The sequence below is a fragment of the Westerdykella ornata genome (genome assembly GCF_010094085.1).
Source record: "Westerdykella ornata strain CBS 379.55 unplaced genomic scaffold EI97scaffold_9, whole genome shotgun sequence".
NCBI lineage: Eukaryota > Fungi > Ascomycota > Dothideomycetes > Pleosporales > Sporormiaceae > Westerdykella > Westerdykella ornata.
The window spans coordinates 718,068-736,208 of NW_022986859.1; the positions used below are offsets into that span (position 1 = coordinate 718,068).

General features: G+C 52.0%; 5 protein-coding genes across 5 annotated transcripts; 2 read left to right on the forward strand and 3 right to left on the reverse strand.

Moving 5' to 3' along the window:
* Positions 1-1,036: 1,036 nt before the first annotated feature.
* EI97DRAFT_376305 (nonribosomal peptide synthetase 6) lies at positions 1,037-6,877 on the forward strand (the record flags this gene model as incomplete). The annotated part of the gene is made up of 2 exons (XM_033795548.1): positions 1,037-1,456; positions 1,511-6,877. The coding sequence occupies 2 exons, from the start codon at positions 1,037-1,039 to the stop codon at positions 6,875-6,877; spliced, it is 5,787 nt and encodes a 1,928-aa protein (XP_033654431.1).
* Positions 6,878-7,556: 679 nt separating this feature from the next.
* On the forward strand, positions 7,557-9,406 carry EI97DRAFT_433114 (uncharacterized protein). The gene has a single exon (XM_033798325.1). The coding sequence runs from the start codon at positions 7,735-7,737 to the stop codon at positions 9,202-9,204; it is 1,470 nt and encodes a 489-aa protein (XP_033654432.1). The 5' UTR covers positions 7,557-7,734; the 3' UTR covers positions 9,205-9,406.
* On the reverse strand, positions 9,348-11,472 carry EI97DRAFT_324548 (vacuolar carboxypeptidase-like protein Cps1). Its single transcript, XM_033794712.1, has 2 exons — positions 11,157-11,472; positions 9,348-11,096 (listed from the first exon to the last, which is right to left on the reverse strand). Exons 1-2 carry the CDS (start codon positions 11,235-11,237, stop codon positions 9,492-9,494), a joined length of 1,686 nt encoding a protein of 561 aa, XP_033654433.1. The 5' UTR covers positions 11,238-11,472; the 3' UTR covers positions 9,348-9,491.
* A 1,016-nt stretch (positions 11,473-12,488) lies between these two features.
* EI97DRAFT_342676 (uncharacterized protein) lies at positions 12,489-13,063 on the reverse strand (the record flags this gene model as incomplete). The annotated part of the gene is made up of 3 exons (XM_033794747.1): positions 12,489-12,730; positions 12,780-12,866; positions 12,919-13,063. Coding segments are annotated over 3 exons (474 nt in total), but the record flags the coding sequence as incomplete, so codon positions are not given.
* Positions 13,064-15,199: 2,136 nt separating this feature from the next.
* EI97DRAFT_442256 (uncharacterized protein) lies at positions 15,200-17,188 on the reverse strand (the record flags this gene model as incomplete). The annotated part of the gene is made up of 3 exons (XM_033799753.1): positions 15,200-16,458; positions 16,511-16,792; positions 16,849-17,188. The coding sequence occupies 3 exons, from the start codon at positions 17,186-17,188 to the stop codon at positions 15,200-15,202; spliced, it is 1,881 nt and encodes a 626-aa protein (XP_033654435.1).
* Positions 17,189-18,141: the final 953 nt, after the last annotated feature.

An 18,141-nucleotide genomic window follows, 5' to 3' on the forward strand; every position in this document is an offset into this window, starting at 1 on the left:
GGCTCACAGCCTTACCGGCGTGATCAGCTTTTTCTCAAGACGACATCATCACGCAAGGAACAGAAGAGTCACTTCTAAGCCATTCATCTCTTCCCTCCCGTCGCATGGGAGTGGCTGGATATTGGCTGCTTCGAACAAGAAAAGGTGACCAAGGCAGTGATTACTGGCAGCCAACAAAAAAAAAACTCCACCCCTTGCATGTCACATGTCTCATCTTCCTGCACTGGCTTTCCGAGACTACCCGCCATAGTACCTAACGATTGGGGTAGACCTCGCGGCAATATTATCAGATCATCTCGAGCCCTGGTGCTACGCACCTATGCCCACGTCTCCGCGCCAAGCCTCCCCATCTGTTTCCATCTCCGAACTTCGGCGCTGCAGAGTTTTATCGCTCGATCTAATCAGATGGAGCCACATTACGCCAATTATTGCCCTCACCTCCCTCCACAATCCCACCAGCAGTCGTCCACTCCCGCCCATGCAGCCTGCATGCACGCATGACGCCAAAGGCTCTGGTCCTTGATGGATGCTCATCGGCGCATACCCCCAGAATGGGCAGAGCGCGGGATGCTCCGGTCTTGGAACGTCTTGGGTATCCACAAGTGTCAAGGCCAGGCGCGAACGGTCGTGCAATTAAAGTTATCAGATGGGATGAGAGATTTATCTGATCCGCTGATTTTGCCAGGGCTGCTGGGGTCGCGTCTTGGGTGTGGGTCCGGGATTTGTTACGGGGGTGCTAAAGGGGGGTATTGATTGAATGGAGGATTTTGCCGCTTGGGTTGAGGCAGGCAGTGAAGAGTGGGGAACCTGGAAGGGTCTTTCGCACCCGAGCGGAGCGGTTGTTTGCGGGAATCGGGAGCCCACCTGATGTGTTAGAACACCCTTGGGATGGTTGGAGGATGTGGTCTTGTCATTCTTGGCTGGATCAATGAAGGTTGGGGGTGAGGCCTCGGATTGACGGACAGCGTGGTACCTCGTTCATGCCGTTGGGAATTGACGAGAAGAAAGAGATATTGCTGCGCTTTCTGATCGGAGTATGCATCTTTCGAACGACCAGGCGCCTCTGTCAGATGTCGGGGATGGGTTGGCTGTGATACTGGAAACTGTCGAGTGTAATGGGAACGCGTCAAACAGCAACGGATACCCTTCCAAAGCCACTGTGCAGGCCAACGAAGTGACCATTCCTATACCACCGGATCTGATCGACTCAGTCATCGCTGCGTGGATTCTGTTCGTGCATAGATACCAGCGAGATGCATTCCACTGCTTCACATGGGCAGTTGAAGGAGCTGGGAATGGGGAAATGCAGTGTGTCCAGGCACAGGAACTGAAATTATCCAGCGTTACAACCGTGGATGATCTGCTTCACGTAGTACAGAGAGTAACATCGGAAGAGGTGGCGGTGCGGCACAGTGCATTTCCGAAGCTGACGCTGCTAGACGGAACTAAAGATGAGGTGAGATATGGAAACGAGACCATGAACAAGCAGGATATCCTGACACCGAACTAGTGGGCTTTTCAGGTGACAGTTGAGTTGCAGGAGCGGCAACTAAGAGCGACCTGCACATGGCGAGGACCGGCCTTATCAGAACGTCAGGCCTTGTTGCAGTTAAACTTCTTCGCTACTGCAATCAACACCATTTTCCGGGACCAAAGCCACCCAATTGCCGATGTCCTTGCTCTATCACCCCTAGAGGTTGACCAAATCTGGAGCTGGAATACTCCCTTACCACCAACTATAGACAGATGCATGCACGACCTGGTTTCCGACCAGGCACAGCAGCGTCCTAACAAAGTGGCCATAGATGCCTGGGACGGTACGCTCACATACTCACAAGTGGAACGCTACTCAACACACCTCGCTGGGGATCTGCTAGCTTTGAACAACGACCATCCCATTATCCCTTTACTGTTCGAAAAGTCGCGATGGACAAGCGTTGCGCTCCTTGCCGTTATGAAGGCAGGAAAGTGCTTTGCCCTCCTTGATCCCGCACAGCCAGAAGGCCGACTAAGAACAATCGTCGAACAAACCAACGCAACACTGCTCGTTGCATCAAAAGCACAAGCTTCACTGGCAGCACGAATTGCCCCTTCGGCGACCATCATTCCCATCTCGGAGTCAAAGTTTGAGCAAGTGTCACAGCAACAGCCTGACACCACTTTGCCTTCGGTCTCTCCCTCCACACCTTTGTACATTCAATTTACTTCGGGAAGCACAGGAACGCCAAAAGGATGCATAATATCCCACAGCCAGTTCACATCCGGCGCCATTCCCCGCGCTCAAGCCGTAGGCTACCGGAGCCACTCCCGCGTCCTCGACTTCGCCAGTTACGCCTTCGACGTTTCCATCGATAGCATGCTGTGCACTCTCGCGGCAGGGGCTACCCTCTGCACCCCATCCGATGAGCGACGTATGAATGATCTAAGCGGTGCTATGCGGGACATGAAAGTCACCTTGGCGGGGATGACGCCTTCAGTAGCTCGAACGCTGGCTCCTGATATTTGGGAGCAGTTGGAGACGCTGGCGGTCGGTGGGGAGGGGGTATCGGCGAGCGATGCTCAAGCTTGGGCGAAGAAAGTGAGGGTTGTTAATGCGTACGGGCCATCTGAGTGCACAGTCGGTGCTACTATCAATGAAGATGTGGCTGCGAAGCCGTACATCACCATGGGCAAGGGGAAGGGCGCTGCGATATGGTTGGTCGACCCTGCGGATCATAACCGGCTGGTTCCTGTAGGAGCGGTAGGAGAGTTGCTCATCGAGGGGCCCATTGTTGGAAACGGATACTTGAACAACCCCGAGAAGACGAAGGAGGTCTTCATCGAAGATCCCGCGTTTCTGCTTGCTGGAAGCCCACGCTATCCTGGACGCAGGGGCCGACTATACAAAACGGGCGATCTTGTCAGGTATGATCCAGACGGACACGGTGAGCCCATCTTCGTCGGCCGTCAGGATCAGCAAGTCAAACTGCGAGGTCAACGTATCGAACTGGCAGAGATCGAATACAACATGCAGAAACACCTCCCTCCTGAAACCCTCGTAGCCGCCGAGGTAATCAAGCCTGGAGGCACTGGAGATCCGGTGCTCGTCGCCTTTCTGGTTGAGCAGAAGCATGTTGGCATGCGAGTTCTGGATGGCAGTATCTTTGCGTCGTTTTCGTCCAAGTTTCGAAAGCAGCTGCAGGAAATGACAAGACAGCTTATGAAAGATTTGCCGGGGTATATGGTTCCGACGGCGCTGATCCCACTGTGGAAGATGCCTCTCCTTGTTAGCTGTAAGACTGACAGGAAGAGATTACGAGAGATAGGCCCGACCATTACAAGGAAGGATCTCCGTCACTTCAGCTCAGCTATATCAGAGAAGATTGAACCCACGACCGAAATGGAACTGAAACTTCGGGAGCTCTGGGCAAAGGTCTTGGGCGGAGAGAGCGATTTTGGTGCGAATGACAACTTTTTCAGCATGGGTGGCGATTCTTTACGAGCAATGAGACTGGTAGCAGCGGCCAGGGATCAGGGCATCCTGCTCAGTGTTCCGGATATCATGCTCAACCCCACCCTGTCTACGATGGCGAGCAAAGCAACGTCAGTTGATCGCTCGGTGTCAGATGACGTGCCCCCTTTTTCGCTGTTGCCGTCAGATTGGGCTGCGGACGAGGCAAAGAAAGAAGTTGCGCAACTGTGCAATAAAGATGAGAGTTCTATCGAGGACATATACCCGTGCACAGCACTTCAAGAGGGTCTCATGGCTTTGTCGGCCAAGTTTGCGGATGCCTATGTTGCACAGCGCGTTGTTGAACTCCCACTGGACGTCACATTGAGACTAGGCGAAGCATTCAGTAAAGCTGCTGCCGATTGCCCTATACTCAGAACCCGAATTGTCAATGTTCCCGGACGCGGACTTTTCCAAGTGGTCATCAGCGAAGCCGAGCCCGCTTTCACGGGCTCTGATCTCCAGCAATATCTCGAAGACGATCGCAATGACCCGATGGACCTCGGAAAAGCACTCTTCAGGTACGCAGTCCTTACCCCTCCGGACAGCGACAAGGTATATCTTGTCACATCCCTGCATCACGCTGTATACGACGGATGGTCAATGCCGCTCGTTGTCGAGCGCATCAACCGCGCCTACAATAACAGGGAGACGAAAAGAGCTGCCGAGTTCAAGCATTTCATCCGATATCTCTCGACCATCGACCGCTCTGCATCCGAGTCCTTTTGGCGGACGCAGCTGCTGGGTGCCAATCCGAACCAGTTCCCTCCAGTTCCGTATAAGGGATACACTATGCGTGCGGACTCGCTGCTCGAACACTACGTCACTGTGCCTACCGCCGCGCATTCGCAGAATACGCTAGCGACTATCATCAGGGGTGCGTGGGCTCTGGTGTCGAGCTTATATCTTGGATCCTCAGATGTCGTCTTCGGAGAGACATTGACGGGTCGCTCTGTTTCCGTACCAGGGGTCGAGCAGATTGAGGGCCCCATGATCACCACGATTCCCTTCCGGGTACGTCTGGATTTGAGCCGCACTATATCTCAATATCTCCACGAGATCCATGCACAAACCGTTCGCACAATCCCGCATGAGCACCTGGGTCTGCAAAACATCCGCCGACTATCCCGCGAAGCACGAGATGCTTGTGACCTCAAGACCGGCCTGGTTCTGCATCCGAAGGAAGATGAAGATTGGACCGACATTCCGAGAGGAGATGACGCCCCTGCGAATGGCTTTGTGCCGGCTGATGATGCGGAAGCTGCGCGAGAGGCATTGAAGTTCAATACCTATGCGCTTATGCTGGTGTGCACTCTGGACGAGAATGGATTTCTGATCATGGCGAGTTTTGACTCGAATTGCATCTCTTCCCCTGTCATGGAGCGGGTGCTCAGGGTGCTGGATCGGATTGTGTTGAAGTTTTGTGGGAACTCGGACTATCGTCTCGGGGATGTTGCGATGCTGGATGCGGAAGAGAGGGAAGATGCGGAGAAGATGCGGTCGACGGGTGTGATGATTGACAGTGCCGTAGAGTCGGGTCAGATGGTTGAAAGACACTTCGAGGAAGCGAAGGTGGAGCCCTCGCCAAGGGAAGAGAAAGTGAGGGAGCTGTTGGGTCGCATTATGGGCATCCCGCTACGGGACATCAATTGCTGGGATTCATTCTTCGAACTCGGTGGCGACTCCATTACTGCCATGCGACTTGTCTCTGAGGCTCGAGCGCATGGCTTAAACCTCACTGTGAGTGAGATCTTCCGGAGCCGCTCAATTTCGGCATTAGCGGCATCAATAAAGTCGAATAAAGAAGAGAAACTGCGAGAGGTGTTGGCCCGCATCCTGAGCATACCTAAAGAAGATATCAAAGCCACGGATAGCTTCTTTGACCTTGGTGGAGATTCCATTGGAGCAATGAGGTTGGTTTCCGAAGTCAGGGCCTTGGGATTGAAAATCACCGTTGCGCAGATATTTGCCGCCCAGTCCCTCTCTCAACTAAGTGAGCTGGCAGTTGAAGAGGCTCCGTCGGCTGCATTCCCAGAAAACATTGAGACTCCGTTTGCGGCCCTTGGTTCGGAGAAAGATGTTATCACACCAGAAGCTATACAGCCTCTCCTAGAGAATCAGGATTGGAAGATTATAAATATCTATCCCACTCGGCCTTTGCAGCATTTGGCCGTAGAAGGAACGGTTGACGTCCCACGCTTTTCCCTTCGATACGACCTCATCCATTTCAAGGAATCAGTTGATGAGCCTCAGTTGCTAAGCAGTTGCCAGGCTCTGGTCAATCTCAACGAAATACTTAGGACTGTCTTTGTGGCGCACGAAGATCGTATATACGGAGTGGTTTTGGAGGCGTTGCGTATCCCGTTTGAGCAGATAACAGTGCCAACCGACATCGACTTACTCTCATTCGCTCGGAAACACAGCGAGCAGGACATTGCCGCGCCTAAGCCATATGGCAGCTCCTTTGCAGCCTTCTTCCTTTTTGCCTCGAACACAGGTGAATCTGTCCTTAGCTTTCGCATCTCACACGCCCAATATGATGAGATGTGTCTACCCCTCCTCTACGAACAACTGGCCGCCCTCTACAAGGGAACCACTCTCCCCACCACGGAACCCTTCTCAAGACACGTAAACCACGTCGTCAACAACACCATCACTAACTCCATCCCATACTGGCGCGACCTGCTCTCCAACTCTCACATGTCCATCTTCAAACCCTCCATACCCCTCACGACTCGCAACCCCAAATACATCTACCGCGAATTCGACATCTCCCAGCGTCCCCAGGGCATAACCATCGGCTCCCTTCCCACCGCCGCATGGGCGCTCGTCCTCTCCAACCGCCTCCAAACCCACGACGTCGTCTTCGGCGAAGTCGTCACGGGCCGCAACATTGGTCTTCCGGGCGGTGACAGGATAATTGGACCGACGTGGCAGTACGCACCATTCCGCGTCACCTTCCACAAGCACTGGACGTATCTGGATCTCCTACGCTTCGTGCAGGACCAACACATCGCGTCTGCCGCACACGAGAGCATGGGCCTGCCCGAGATCGTGGCGCAGTGCACATCCTGGGATCCGGAGGAGGTAACTTGGTTCGATTCCGTTGTGCACCAAGCTCCGCCGTGGGTAGAGACGATGGATTTTGGTGGGTTGGAGGCGAGGTTTGAGACGTTGTATCCGCATGCGGAACCGCTTAGGGAGTGGAAGTGTCAGGCGTTTGTTAGGGATGGGGGCAAGAGGTTGGGGATTGAGATTGTGACCTTCGAGGAGTGGGCGGGTGTTGGCGAGGAGGTGTTGGGGGAGGTTGGGGAGGCGCTGGGGAGGTTGGTTGGGGATACAGTGGGGGAGAGGATTTTGATGGTGGACGGAAGGGTAAGGGAATGAGTGGGGAGGGTGATGACAGTGATGTTAGTGGCAAAGGGGACGTTTAGAACACTGTGATCGGACTACGGTCCGCGGTGGAGAAGTGCATGTCATTGAAGGATTTTGAGGGACTGTCTAAGAGGGAACTGGCTGGGACTGCACTCAGTGAACGAACTTCGCATCTAAGTATGAGAATTGCGATTCCGACTGTTGGTCACTTAATAGCTGCAACCCCAAACTGTCACTGTTCGTGGATTATATGGCTTCCGTCAGTGCCGTTTTTCTCCGAGCCATTCCAAGAGCATCACGCTGAACCTAAAGCAACATCATGATTGATCTCTTTCTATCGACAAGCTCCATCTCTCATTCTATTGCATTCACATGTCATACGTCAATTCTATTCAAGCTTTCTACCAGTGGTTTTGTTTTAATGAAGCCTATGGCTGGGGGAATTGCTGCAATCACGAGCTGTCTGGACAATGGCAGAGTGATTCTCTCGAAGTCTCAAAGCAGCCCAGGCCTAAATGATGTCCAGTTGAGTCGTGGAGGAGATATCTTACTAAGTGGTTGGTGTACTTCGCGGAGCCTCTGATTGGTCAGATGCGAGCAACAACGCGCGTACATCTTATCTTCCCCACAAGGATACAAATACCCCTGTCTGCCAAGCCCTACCCCAGATTTCCGGTGGACATCATGAACACGCAGTTGCCCTCTCCTCACGTCACAGCACTTCATTTTCCACACCTCCGCTTTTCCACTACGTAGTTCCCGCGGCCGCCAACTGTTCGCTCGAATCTACTTGTATAACGAGTTTGAAGCCCCCCCTCTTTCTTATCCTGCTTGGCCTTATCGCCTCCCCCTAGTCCTAGTCTGAAGCTATGGCGTCATACTTCGATGTGAAGCCACGCCCCAAGCACACCACCACTCTCCAAGCTGTCGAAAACAATGACGGGTCCCCCCGACCGAGTCTCCTGTCTCCCCAAGTCTCGCGCATCATCGACGAGCTCGGTGACGATTCTTCTTCTTCATCCAGTGATTCGGATTCCTCAGACGAGACAATCAAGCGGAAACCCGCTTCTACCAAGAAAACAGCCAAACGGGTGGCAAGTCCCCATCAGGCCACACCTTCGTCGTCGTCAAGAAGTCCAAGCGGAACCCCCACTGGAAATGCTCCCTTGCCACGCTTGAAACGACATCCTCGTCTAGAGAGATTTGTCTCGCTTCGAAGTTCACTGTTCTCGTCGCACATTGCGGAAAAGGTGTCCAAGTGCGAGGCAGAGCAGAAATCCGATATGGCAACTCAACACGAGCCACGCAAGAGTTCGAGACTGGCGAGCGGAGGCGAGACTCCGCCTGCGGATATTGAGCGACCTGAAAGAAAGCCGCTGGTGCACAGGATGGGCGACACACTGCGGAGGATTACTAGTAGAGATGCTCCGACGGTGCGGAAGGGCAAGGAAGAAGAGAGCGACACCGGTGGCTCGAAGGTGAGGCGGGATTCCGCAATGACTCCCGGGGAGGAACATCAGAAGCGCGAATTAGGAGACAGGAATGACAGTGGTGAAGAGGATCGGTGTCTGTCAGAATCCCATATAGAGGGTTTAGTGCGCTTGGTGAGCGCTAGTGATTCCGCCTCCAGTCCCAAGGGTCAACCCCAAGACTCGCCGCTCTCCGGGCAATTCCAAGAACCAGCGGAGGGGCCACGAGGACAGGGCGTGAGAAAGAAGGACGCAGATGACAAGGCACAGCAAATGTCAACAGAGGCGGATAAAGCAGAACATCGCGATTACGACGACATCTCGACCGAATCCGATTCCGAAGGCGGCGACTCGGCCCTCGACTACGAGGATGTTGAGGAGCTCGTACAATGGGTCAGCAGAAGCAACGATCCCAACGCGGAGCCAGGAGACCCTATAATTAACAGACAAGCTCTCGGACGGAATTTCCTTGCGCAGCGCTATGTCGATAATTTAACGGAGGAAACGAACACGCCCGACATGGAGCGGTCGATCCTGCACGAGGACGAAGCGAGTCCCATGTCCGAAATGGAGCAGACGCGCGGCAGGATGACCGACGAGTATTCGCTTGCCACAACACAGGATGACCGTCCGCGGCTGGATGAGTCTACTGGACTTGCACGGGCAAAGAAGTCCGGGGTGTCGCCGGCGGATGACGAGGCACTGAGACAGGCGGCGATATTGAAGTGGAAGCTGGAGAAGGAAAGGCAGCAGCGATCTGGAAAAGTGGATGTGACGCATCGTGGGAGCTTGACGGAGAAGGATATCGAGGAGCTGGTCAAACGTGCGCGGGAAGAGCTGAAATCGAAATCGGGGGAAGAGCAGAAGTAATGATATGTTCACGCGGCATGCCCCAGCATTTTTGTTGGCTGTCGAGGGGGAGTCGAAGGCACTTTCACTTCTGGCAAACGCCTCTTGTATATTTTACTGCTTTACTTTTATGCAGAACGTGAATCCGCGTTTTATAAAAAATTCTTTGAAGTTAAGCTGCCATGATATCTCGTATGTACATAAGATCGACAATTCCATACCTTCATAACACAGGCTTTGCACCTTCCCTCGGTCCCAATTCTCTATATACAGCTAAAGCGTCCTCCTCGCCAACACTTCCCCACCCCTCATTCAAGCTCCGCCTCATCCATATTCCTCACAAACCCCACCATCCACCGCACAGTATCCACATGCGCCTGCACCCCTATCCTCTCATCCACCGTATGTATATTTCCCAACCCCCTCTGCTCCTTATCCCACCCAGGCGCATACCTGAAAATGTTTTCGCTCAACACCCAGTAGTACCTCGTATCCGTGTTCCCCGTCATAATCCCCGGTGCGACGAGAATCCCATCCTCAGCGTACAATGCGCGCGTCGTGCCTGCCAAGATGGAATATGCAGACGGACGCTTCGGATCGATGAGCGTCGGCGTCACAGGCGCAGGTTGCAGGAGCGTGGGTCTATACGACAGTGTGATAGAAGATGGGGACTCGGTGCCATTGAAAGGCGTGAGTGTTAGATTATATTTCCTCGCCACGTGGGCCGCTAAGTCGGTGATGTGGGCGAAGACGGCAGAACTGCTGGATCCGACGTTGATGCGGTGGTTCACTGTGAATTGCGTCCGCTCGGGTAGCGCGTTGGTCTTGACGCCCCCGGAGATGAGATCTACGGCTACGGAGGTGGTCATGAGGTATTTGATATCGAGGCCGGCTTTGCTGGCTTCTTGGGCTAGGGGGTCGTGCTTTTTGCGGCAGGTACGGTCGCGCTGGTCGAGGAGGTGGCGCAGCTTCTTCGGGAAATGAGGCGCGTGTTCGGCACCGCAGCGGAGGAGGGAGAGATAGGGGTTCTTGTCGTCGAGGAAGGGTTCGTAGGGGTTGGCTTCGATGAGAGTGATGAGTTCGCTTGCAACGCCGATGCCGTTGTGAGGTGGTGGGATGGAGGAGTGTCCGCCGGGCATGCGCACGACGATGTCGATGTCTACAGCGCCTTTCTCAGCTACGCCGGGCATGGCGAAGTTGGCGCCCCAGGATTCGGCGATTACGGCGCCTTCGTCGACGATGACGGCCATGGAGTTGTGGCCGTATTTCTCGACCAAGTGCCTAGATAGCCGTTGTGCACCCCGAAGACCGGATATCTCTTCGTCGAAACCAAAGCTTAGAATCAGTGTGCGCTTTGGTGTGAAGCCTGCTTCGATGAGAGCTTCTACAGCCTCCATGATACCGATAAGCTGGTTTTTGCAATCGCTACTCCCACGACCCCAAATGAATGTGCCATCATAAAATCCAGAGAACGGAGGATGCGTCCATTGTTTCTCCGTAGCTTTGGGGACAGGAACCACGTCCTGGTGTGCCATCAAAAGCGTGGGTTTCAGAGACGGATTCGTCCCGGGCCAAGTATACAGCAGTGCATGCGTGTTGATTTTATCCAATTGCAGGGTAGAGTGTACCAACGGGAATCTCTTGTTCAGGTATGCTGCAAAAGGGTAGAAGGCATCCCATCTTGGGTCCTCGCCCACGTTACCCATATCATCGAAGGATTCGGTGGGTATCTGGACTGCGCCTGAGAGCCTGGGAATGGTTGCGTTCCGGAAATCGTCAGAGTTCAGGAATTTGTCCATGGCATCTAAAGCTTTGGTTCGACGCTTAGGATAGAGCGGCTCTACTTGTGGACATCTCGGCTCTCGAGTTCCAGTTCCATGTCGAAGTTTACCAGTTGTCCATTTCCAAGGTGCCTGTGGCAATATGAGTTGCCGCACAAGGAAAAGGACGGTTAGGAAGGTTAGAAACTGAACACGGAATGTAGGCAGCTTGACCCCACGCTTCCGATCCCTCGGAGCGTCGAGTACGGGCTGCTCCTCAAGTTTCTTATCCATGGCGATGTGGGTGGTTGACAAGCTCCATCCGATGTCGAGCTGGGAGTTGTTCTGCCGCGCCTCGGAACACCTCAGTGTGGGGAAAAGACCACTAAGCCTCTTATGGAAGGTCGTTAGTCTGGAACTTCACCAGTCGCATACTCATCGTGTCCATGACTAGTGATGAAATCAGGCGAAGATAGAGCACGAAAATGTATCCCTTTCATGAGAAGGAGGCGTTAGCGCAAGAAGAGACACAGCCATCCTATCATACAGTACTTAGGAGGCGACTCTTACATCGCCATGCTACTCGCGCTCAGCTTCATGCTTCTCTTTTAACATAATAAACGTCGCAATAACGCATGTAGGCCATGCATTTGTAAAAGGGAGATGCTTGATTCATCGCTCTGCTCGCTCGGATATTTCCGCTGAGAAGTCCGGGGGTATGGAATATGACTTCCGCTTCTTCCGCTCTAAGTTCAGTCATTTCAGTCATCTGGTGACGCACTTGAGGTTTGCGCGAACCAAGTCCACTAAATTTATTGCCGTTTTGAAGTCTGCCGTTCGTAAAGCATCGGTATGTTCGCACCAAACGTCATTATGGTGTCGGGAGCTCACAGATTCGAGCATAAATACGACCTGATGGACGATTTGTTGATGCTGTGCTCCTGGCTCCTTGTTGGGCTCTGTTGTATAAACCACGTTCACCTCCATTGCGTGATACAGGTGAGAAAGCTCACTTCTCCCTCTGAGGAGTTTTTCAGTGCGGAAGACGGATTGGATCAGTCTGCAAAGTAGTCCCGCTCCTGTTTTTGAATTCCGCTTCGTGTGTTGAGATGGTGGATATGAGGGCGTTCGGCATCCCACCGTGACATTGAATAGAACTACTCCGGTTTTGGGACATTGTCGGAATCCGTTAATGGCAAAGCCATTCCAATATTTACCATCCGTTTCCTCGAGCGAGTGGTGAGACCGAAAGCTTTGGCTGCCTCATTGCATACGCATTCGCAGCAACGGTCAGGGCTCCATTGAGTGTTTCATCCCCGCCTGGGTTACAATTCCATCGGGTCTAGATCCAGTACTAGCATTGCGCACCCCCTCTGGGATCGATACATTCCATAACGCCAAGTGAAGTTCTTGGTCAGGGTGTTGCACCTTGTGTCCAGCATGGTCACTTTCATTCTGCGTTCGAACCCTGGTCCAACATGCATGCGCTTTTGGAAAGGCAGACGTCCGAAGGGCCTCCTGTTGTTGCTTTCCATTGAGGTGGTTCAGAATAATAACCCGATAGCTGGAGATACTAGCCATTGAAATAGCCACGGCGCCTTCCACTTGGAGCAGAAAGACGAGGCCAACATAGTCAATTCGAGGAGAATGTCGGGACAGTATGAAGGCCAGCCGGGTTGCTGCGACGATGATGCTGAAGATAGAAAGCCCTTTGAAGACACCGTTGATGAGTGAGTGGAGGCGTGAGAAGTTGGCCATGAAAATGAGAGATACCGGAATCAACATCACTAAGATCTTGATTAGTAGTCTTTGAGTATCAATGGGCGAGGTGCGCACCAAGGAAGTCGGTAATTATATCAATGACTGTCAGAGCCACCTCCAACGCGATTGCCCATGATGACGTGCGGTAATATTGGCATCTTTCTATAGAGGCATCAGCAGCGCTAAGAGAAGGTACTTGGGCCTGGAAACGAACCAGCAGTTGGACAAACCGCAATCGGTTGGCTTAATGCGAACAGAAACGCTGCGCCGCAAATGCAGACGCAGACCCAATAGTAGCGCGTAAGAGCCACTGAGACATAGGCATATGGTGGTTTGTGGAACTTGAACTGCGATATGAAGCAGAACTTGACACAGAAGATGGATAACCACAACATTTCCATCAAAGCCTTGAGCTGCGATGGAGCATTTGGTAGGACGGGCGGAGAGTTTGAAGGCTGAGGAGCGAGCCATTCCGAATATAAGATGTCTATGTTAAATTGCAGTAGTCCAGTGCCAGTGAACAGGGCGGGAAGAGCCATGAAGAGGTAGTAGTCGCTTGTCATGAGCCGTCCCTTTGTCGACATGCGAATGGCGATACGGGAAGCGAGCAAAGAGATTGAGATCCCGCATAGTGTCCATATAACAAGCTGTATTACATTAGAAGACGTAAATGACGAGGATAAACAGGCATAGTACCAAAAAGGTCCTCTTTCCAACAAGAGGTCCTGTGATGTGCTCAACTCCAGGAGTGCTAGTCATGGTCACATAAGCGGGAAGCCGCAGTCATCGGCGCGTGTGAAACAACTTAAAATCTCGCAGCATCGACAAGACATGGCGAGCTACCTGTATAGAGCCCAGGGAAGCTTATATATATGTAGTTGAAAGAATAATGTGCAGTCCGAGACTGATGTCGTTCGGAACACCCGAAAACTTGGCATAATCAACTGGGTAAGTTGGGTAAGCACGAGCCTCACTCAGCTGTTCAAGTGTGGCGGTGTCCTTGGCAAGCGCGCTGTAGACTGGGATTCAGCCTCTAGTACTTCGGTTATCAGTACACGCTGATCTCATTGTTTAGACATCACTTAAAATTGTAATCGAGAACATTTTTGCTGTCGCAAAATACCTGTCACGTGATCGAGAAGTTGTGTCTCATCGTCTTGAAATATCGAGACATTGAGCACCCATGATTTAGGACGGTGGCAGTACGCACCTACAAAAGTGTGGACGGTAAGAATTTTAGAGACGGACGGATTCTAAAATTTGATCCATGTGGACTGCTGTGGGGGACACATGTTCCAGCGTGTTAATCTGGCTTTCCTGACACTGAAGCGCGAACAGAGAGCACAAAGAAGAAATACCTCGACTAGAAAGTTGGAAGAAGAATAAAAAGACAGAAAAGAAAGGAAAAGAAAGGAAAGTGAAATAGAACCGAAAAAAAAGAAAACAATATAAGTGAGCAACCATATCTCAAAACATTCTTTCCTCCATGCTGGTTTTCTGATAGCCGCTTTGAGGCCGTCATACTTCCAAAGGTTACCTTATGTGGTCAACAAATGCAATCACACAAGTTACATCCGAAACCCTGGGAACGCTTGCCATAGCCAACGGCACCCTGCATGCTGTCAACGTCCTAGCTTGAAGGACGGATCGAATGCTTATTCCCTTCACTCGCCGATTCGCCAGGATGATGGTCTCTTGATACATAATGTCACGGAGCGAAATGTTTGCATCGGCATCTGCAATTGTGTTTCCCAACTACAAATTATCACCTGTAGAGGCCAAGATCGGATCATCATGAGGCGGTCCGAGAATCGGAAAGGATGCACTGGTGCCGTATAGTAGAAATCATGGGAATCAGCCGTGGGACAGTAAACTGATTCGATATTAGCACACTTTTAGACACTTATATTGCATACCCAGGGTACTGGTGTATCAAGCACGTCGATGTTCGTCCCCTTGCAGATCCATTTACTCGAACATTTGCACACAATGATCTCGAACACCCTGCAGCATTTCCGGAGCGACAGTCCACCAGTCTGGGTTATGGGAAAGACGGTCGCAATCAACTCCCTTGCTACATATACAATCCATTAGCTCTCCAAGCGGAATTCTAGGGAGTCAAAACAAGATTATCCTAGATGCCTCATCAGCTGTGTTCATTGACACCAGTAGAATAAACAAAACTCCCAAGCAGATCGCCAAAAAACTAGTCGTCTGGGTGAATTTGCAGTAATAACAGGTCTGTATTTCTCTCCCGGTAAGGGCTTGGTCGTCAGAGACGGTGTTTTTCTGGTGGCACTGCTGGCGCGAACGAGAAGGGCAACAGCCGGTTGAGCAAGCATCATTACCTGATGCGCTAGAGTGAGGAAGAGAGTAGACTGTATAACTCGAGAAGCGCGACTACTCAGTACCCTAGGGTATCGTTGGCGAAGAAGGCTCATTGCTCTAGTGCACTTTCTCGACGCAGTCAGTGCCAGTGAGGCAAGCTTTGACGCTCAGGGTGTAAAGCCCATTGTTGTTATCTGCGCGTGAATGGCCTGTTTCCGGTCACTCCTCCTCATGAGCATTTCTACAACTGGACTGCCGACTCCGGCTTCGAGCGTATATTTGTATTCGCGGCGAGCTTTGCGCCATGGAAGTTCCTGGAGAGGAAGAGGCTTGAGGAACGCGTCTGCCGGAATGTTTGGGAATCGATCTTTGAATCCCAATCTTGGGTTCCCAAAAACATCGCCATCCCTCAAAGTGATGTGTGTGATCGTGCCATCCGCCATCGCCAGCGTGTCGTTCCTTCTCAAGTAGGCCTTTTCGAGAGGGGAATGACGGCCTACGAAACAGGTTGCCTTCGCATTCTTGTCTTGAATTTTTTCCATGTAGCGAAGCCAACGGTGAATATTCCACAATGCCCCTAAGGGAGTAATTGGTTCTTCCTGCCCACTTTGTTGTCGGACTTCGGGAGTTGTAGGAACGAGGAAGTGATTTACGTGGACGGCTTGGCTATGAAGAGGATTTTGAGGAGCCCGTATACTCCAGCAATTATTCCCAGCCGGCCAGTAATCGTGGTCGAACCCACTCTGAGGCGTGGCAAGCATATCGTGGAATTGGTCGGCTGCGAATGTGTTTTCCACATTCATATCGAATGTGTTGATTGCAAGCGCCTGTTGTCGCATTGAATTGTACTCGGCCATTTTCTCATCTGTAACCAGTTTGCTCTTGTCGGTGGAGCCGCTTCGTTGGTAATCGTCAGTCAGGGAAGCGGACACGTCCTCCAAGTATACACCCATCCCTATGCTCCATTCGGCCTTTGGTCGCAGTCCATTCCTGATGTACAGCTGGTACATCTGCTCGGTAACATCATAATTTTCTGCTTCACTGTTGAAGAGGCTTGGTCCTTCTCGGTGATCACGGTCCAATCCCTTGCGGTGCAGGATCTGCTCAAGAGCAATGCTCTTTGGACACACTGGGATTGGAACCATCAGCTCCTCGTCAGCAAAATCAGCGCAGACAACGGTCGCCGGTGTGTCGGGACATTGGGTAGGATAGATGAAGGAGGACGCTGCGCTGGTAGTGGAGTTGGCACGGGTACTCTGCCCGTCATCGAGCTGGAGAGGAGCTATCTGTACCCCGCCCTGTGCCTCTGAAACGGGGGATTTAATGCTTCGAGTTGCACTTCCAAGGCTATCCTCTGGCATGCGGCCTTGATAAGCAGTGGCCTCCAAGCCGGAAAGAAGAGTGACACTAATTTCGGCATCAAGATCTAGGTCACAGCCGTTAGATTCGTAAATGAGATGATGTCAACAAGTACTTACAAGCAGGGCCGTCAAAGTCAGGCTCCACGCCACTCCTTCCACGGAAGAGGACGACGTCGTCGGCATCACCATGGTTATTGGGACGTCCGCGATATACAACAACATCTTCAGCACGTCCCCGGAATACGACATGGTCCTCACTTTCGGGATCAGGATGATCCATGCTCGAGGAGTAGCCGGAGTCGCTGCTCGGAGTTCTGTTCCCGGCTTTGCTATGGGTTGCGACAGTTCGCTTCTCTACATCAATAGAGCCAGAGGCTGTAGTATAGTTATCGCGTGCCACTAGGATTAATGTTAGCATGCAAAATAGAAGGCATCGGTTGCATCGAATGGCTCACCTGCGTCTAGCTGCCTTTCGTCGATGGCTCCGAGAATCTGGCCAAACTTGAGGATTGTCTGGGCAAGCTCATTGTTCTGACGGACCATATCGACGTAGACGCGTTTCAGCTCCTCTTTCGTATGCCCTGCTACTTGGAACTCCATAATAGCAGGATCGGCCGTCGTAGGGTTGCGCACTTCGCCAGTGAACTTGCCACTGCTCGCGTAGAAGGGTGTCGAATGATTGTTATTGGCGTATAGCAGAGCGCCCAACTTTCTATGGTGGGGGGTTTCAGCGGAGAGAAGCGTAAGGGTCTGAGGCTGGGTCCTCGCGAAGATAGCGCCGTTGCTGCAGTTCATGATGACGGATCGGGATTGTATGGAGAAGTATATATGTCTTTAAGTAATGGGCTGAGCGAGAAAAGTTGGGTGTTCGAGGTTGGTGTTGCGCAAGTTCAAGAAGGTTGATCGCAGGTTGTGGGAAGTAGAGCTTGGGAGGTTTGTTTATGTCAAGCGAGCGACCGCAAGCTGAAACTCCAGTGTATCTCAAGCGAGGCAGGCATGACGTCAGGTGTTTTTGTTATCAGAGAAGTATTGCGGTCATGGGGTGTTGTGTATGGTCGAAAATCTGAACTAGTCCAGTGAAAGCTGCAGAAGACCTTTCACTACTACTAGCGGCAAGTTTGGGACTAGGCAGGTCTGTTGGGTAGTTCCAACACTTTCAACAGTAAGAAACGGAGTACATCTCAACTAGCTACTGTGTTGTCCGGAGAAAGGGGGCTATATTTCCTAGCTGAGCGTTTCCGATTCGTCCCTGTACCTTTCAGTGGAGGAACGGATGTAAACTTGCTTCCTAAAGTAAAGATTTAGCTTGAAAGGGGGTAGGCAGGCATAACCACACACTGAGCTAAGAGGCTCTGGTAAGGCTGAGTACGCAAGTCTCGGGTCCTGTGCGATGGCCCTGTTCCGAAGTTGGGCGCTCGCTCAAGCGGGGAATAGGATAGATAAAACTGTGCGGTCATGATTTGATAGGCAGGCGCCGCGGATGTTTATTTCTAGCGATAGGGAGAAGCTCAGGTTACTCATGAATATGTGGATGACCTTTGAAGGGACAGTACGTGAATGCCTCCCATCCTGCCCGAGTCCCCGCTCTGGTGTTCTTCGAACCCTAGTAATTGATGCAAAGGTGAAGGGACTTAGAAGATTCTCTGAGTAGATTAATATAATATAAGACACCTTGTTTACACTCCTTATGGTGGTATTTAAGCTGCGACTGCACCTATAATCGAAGTACCGTCAAATTATTTCAGGTG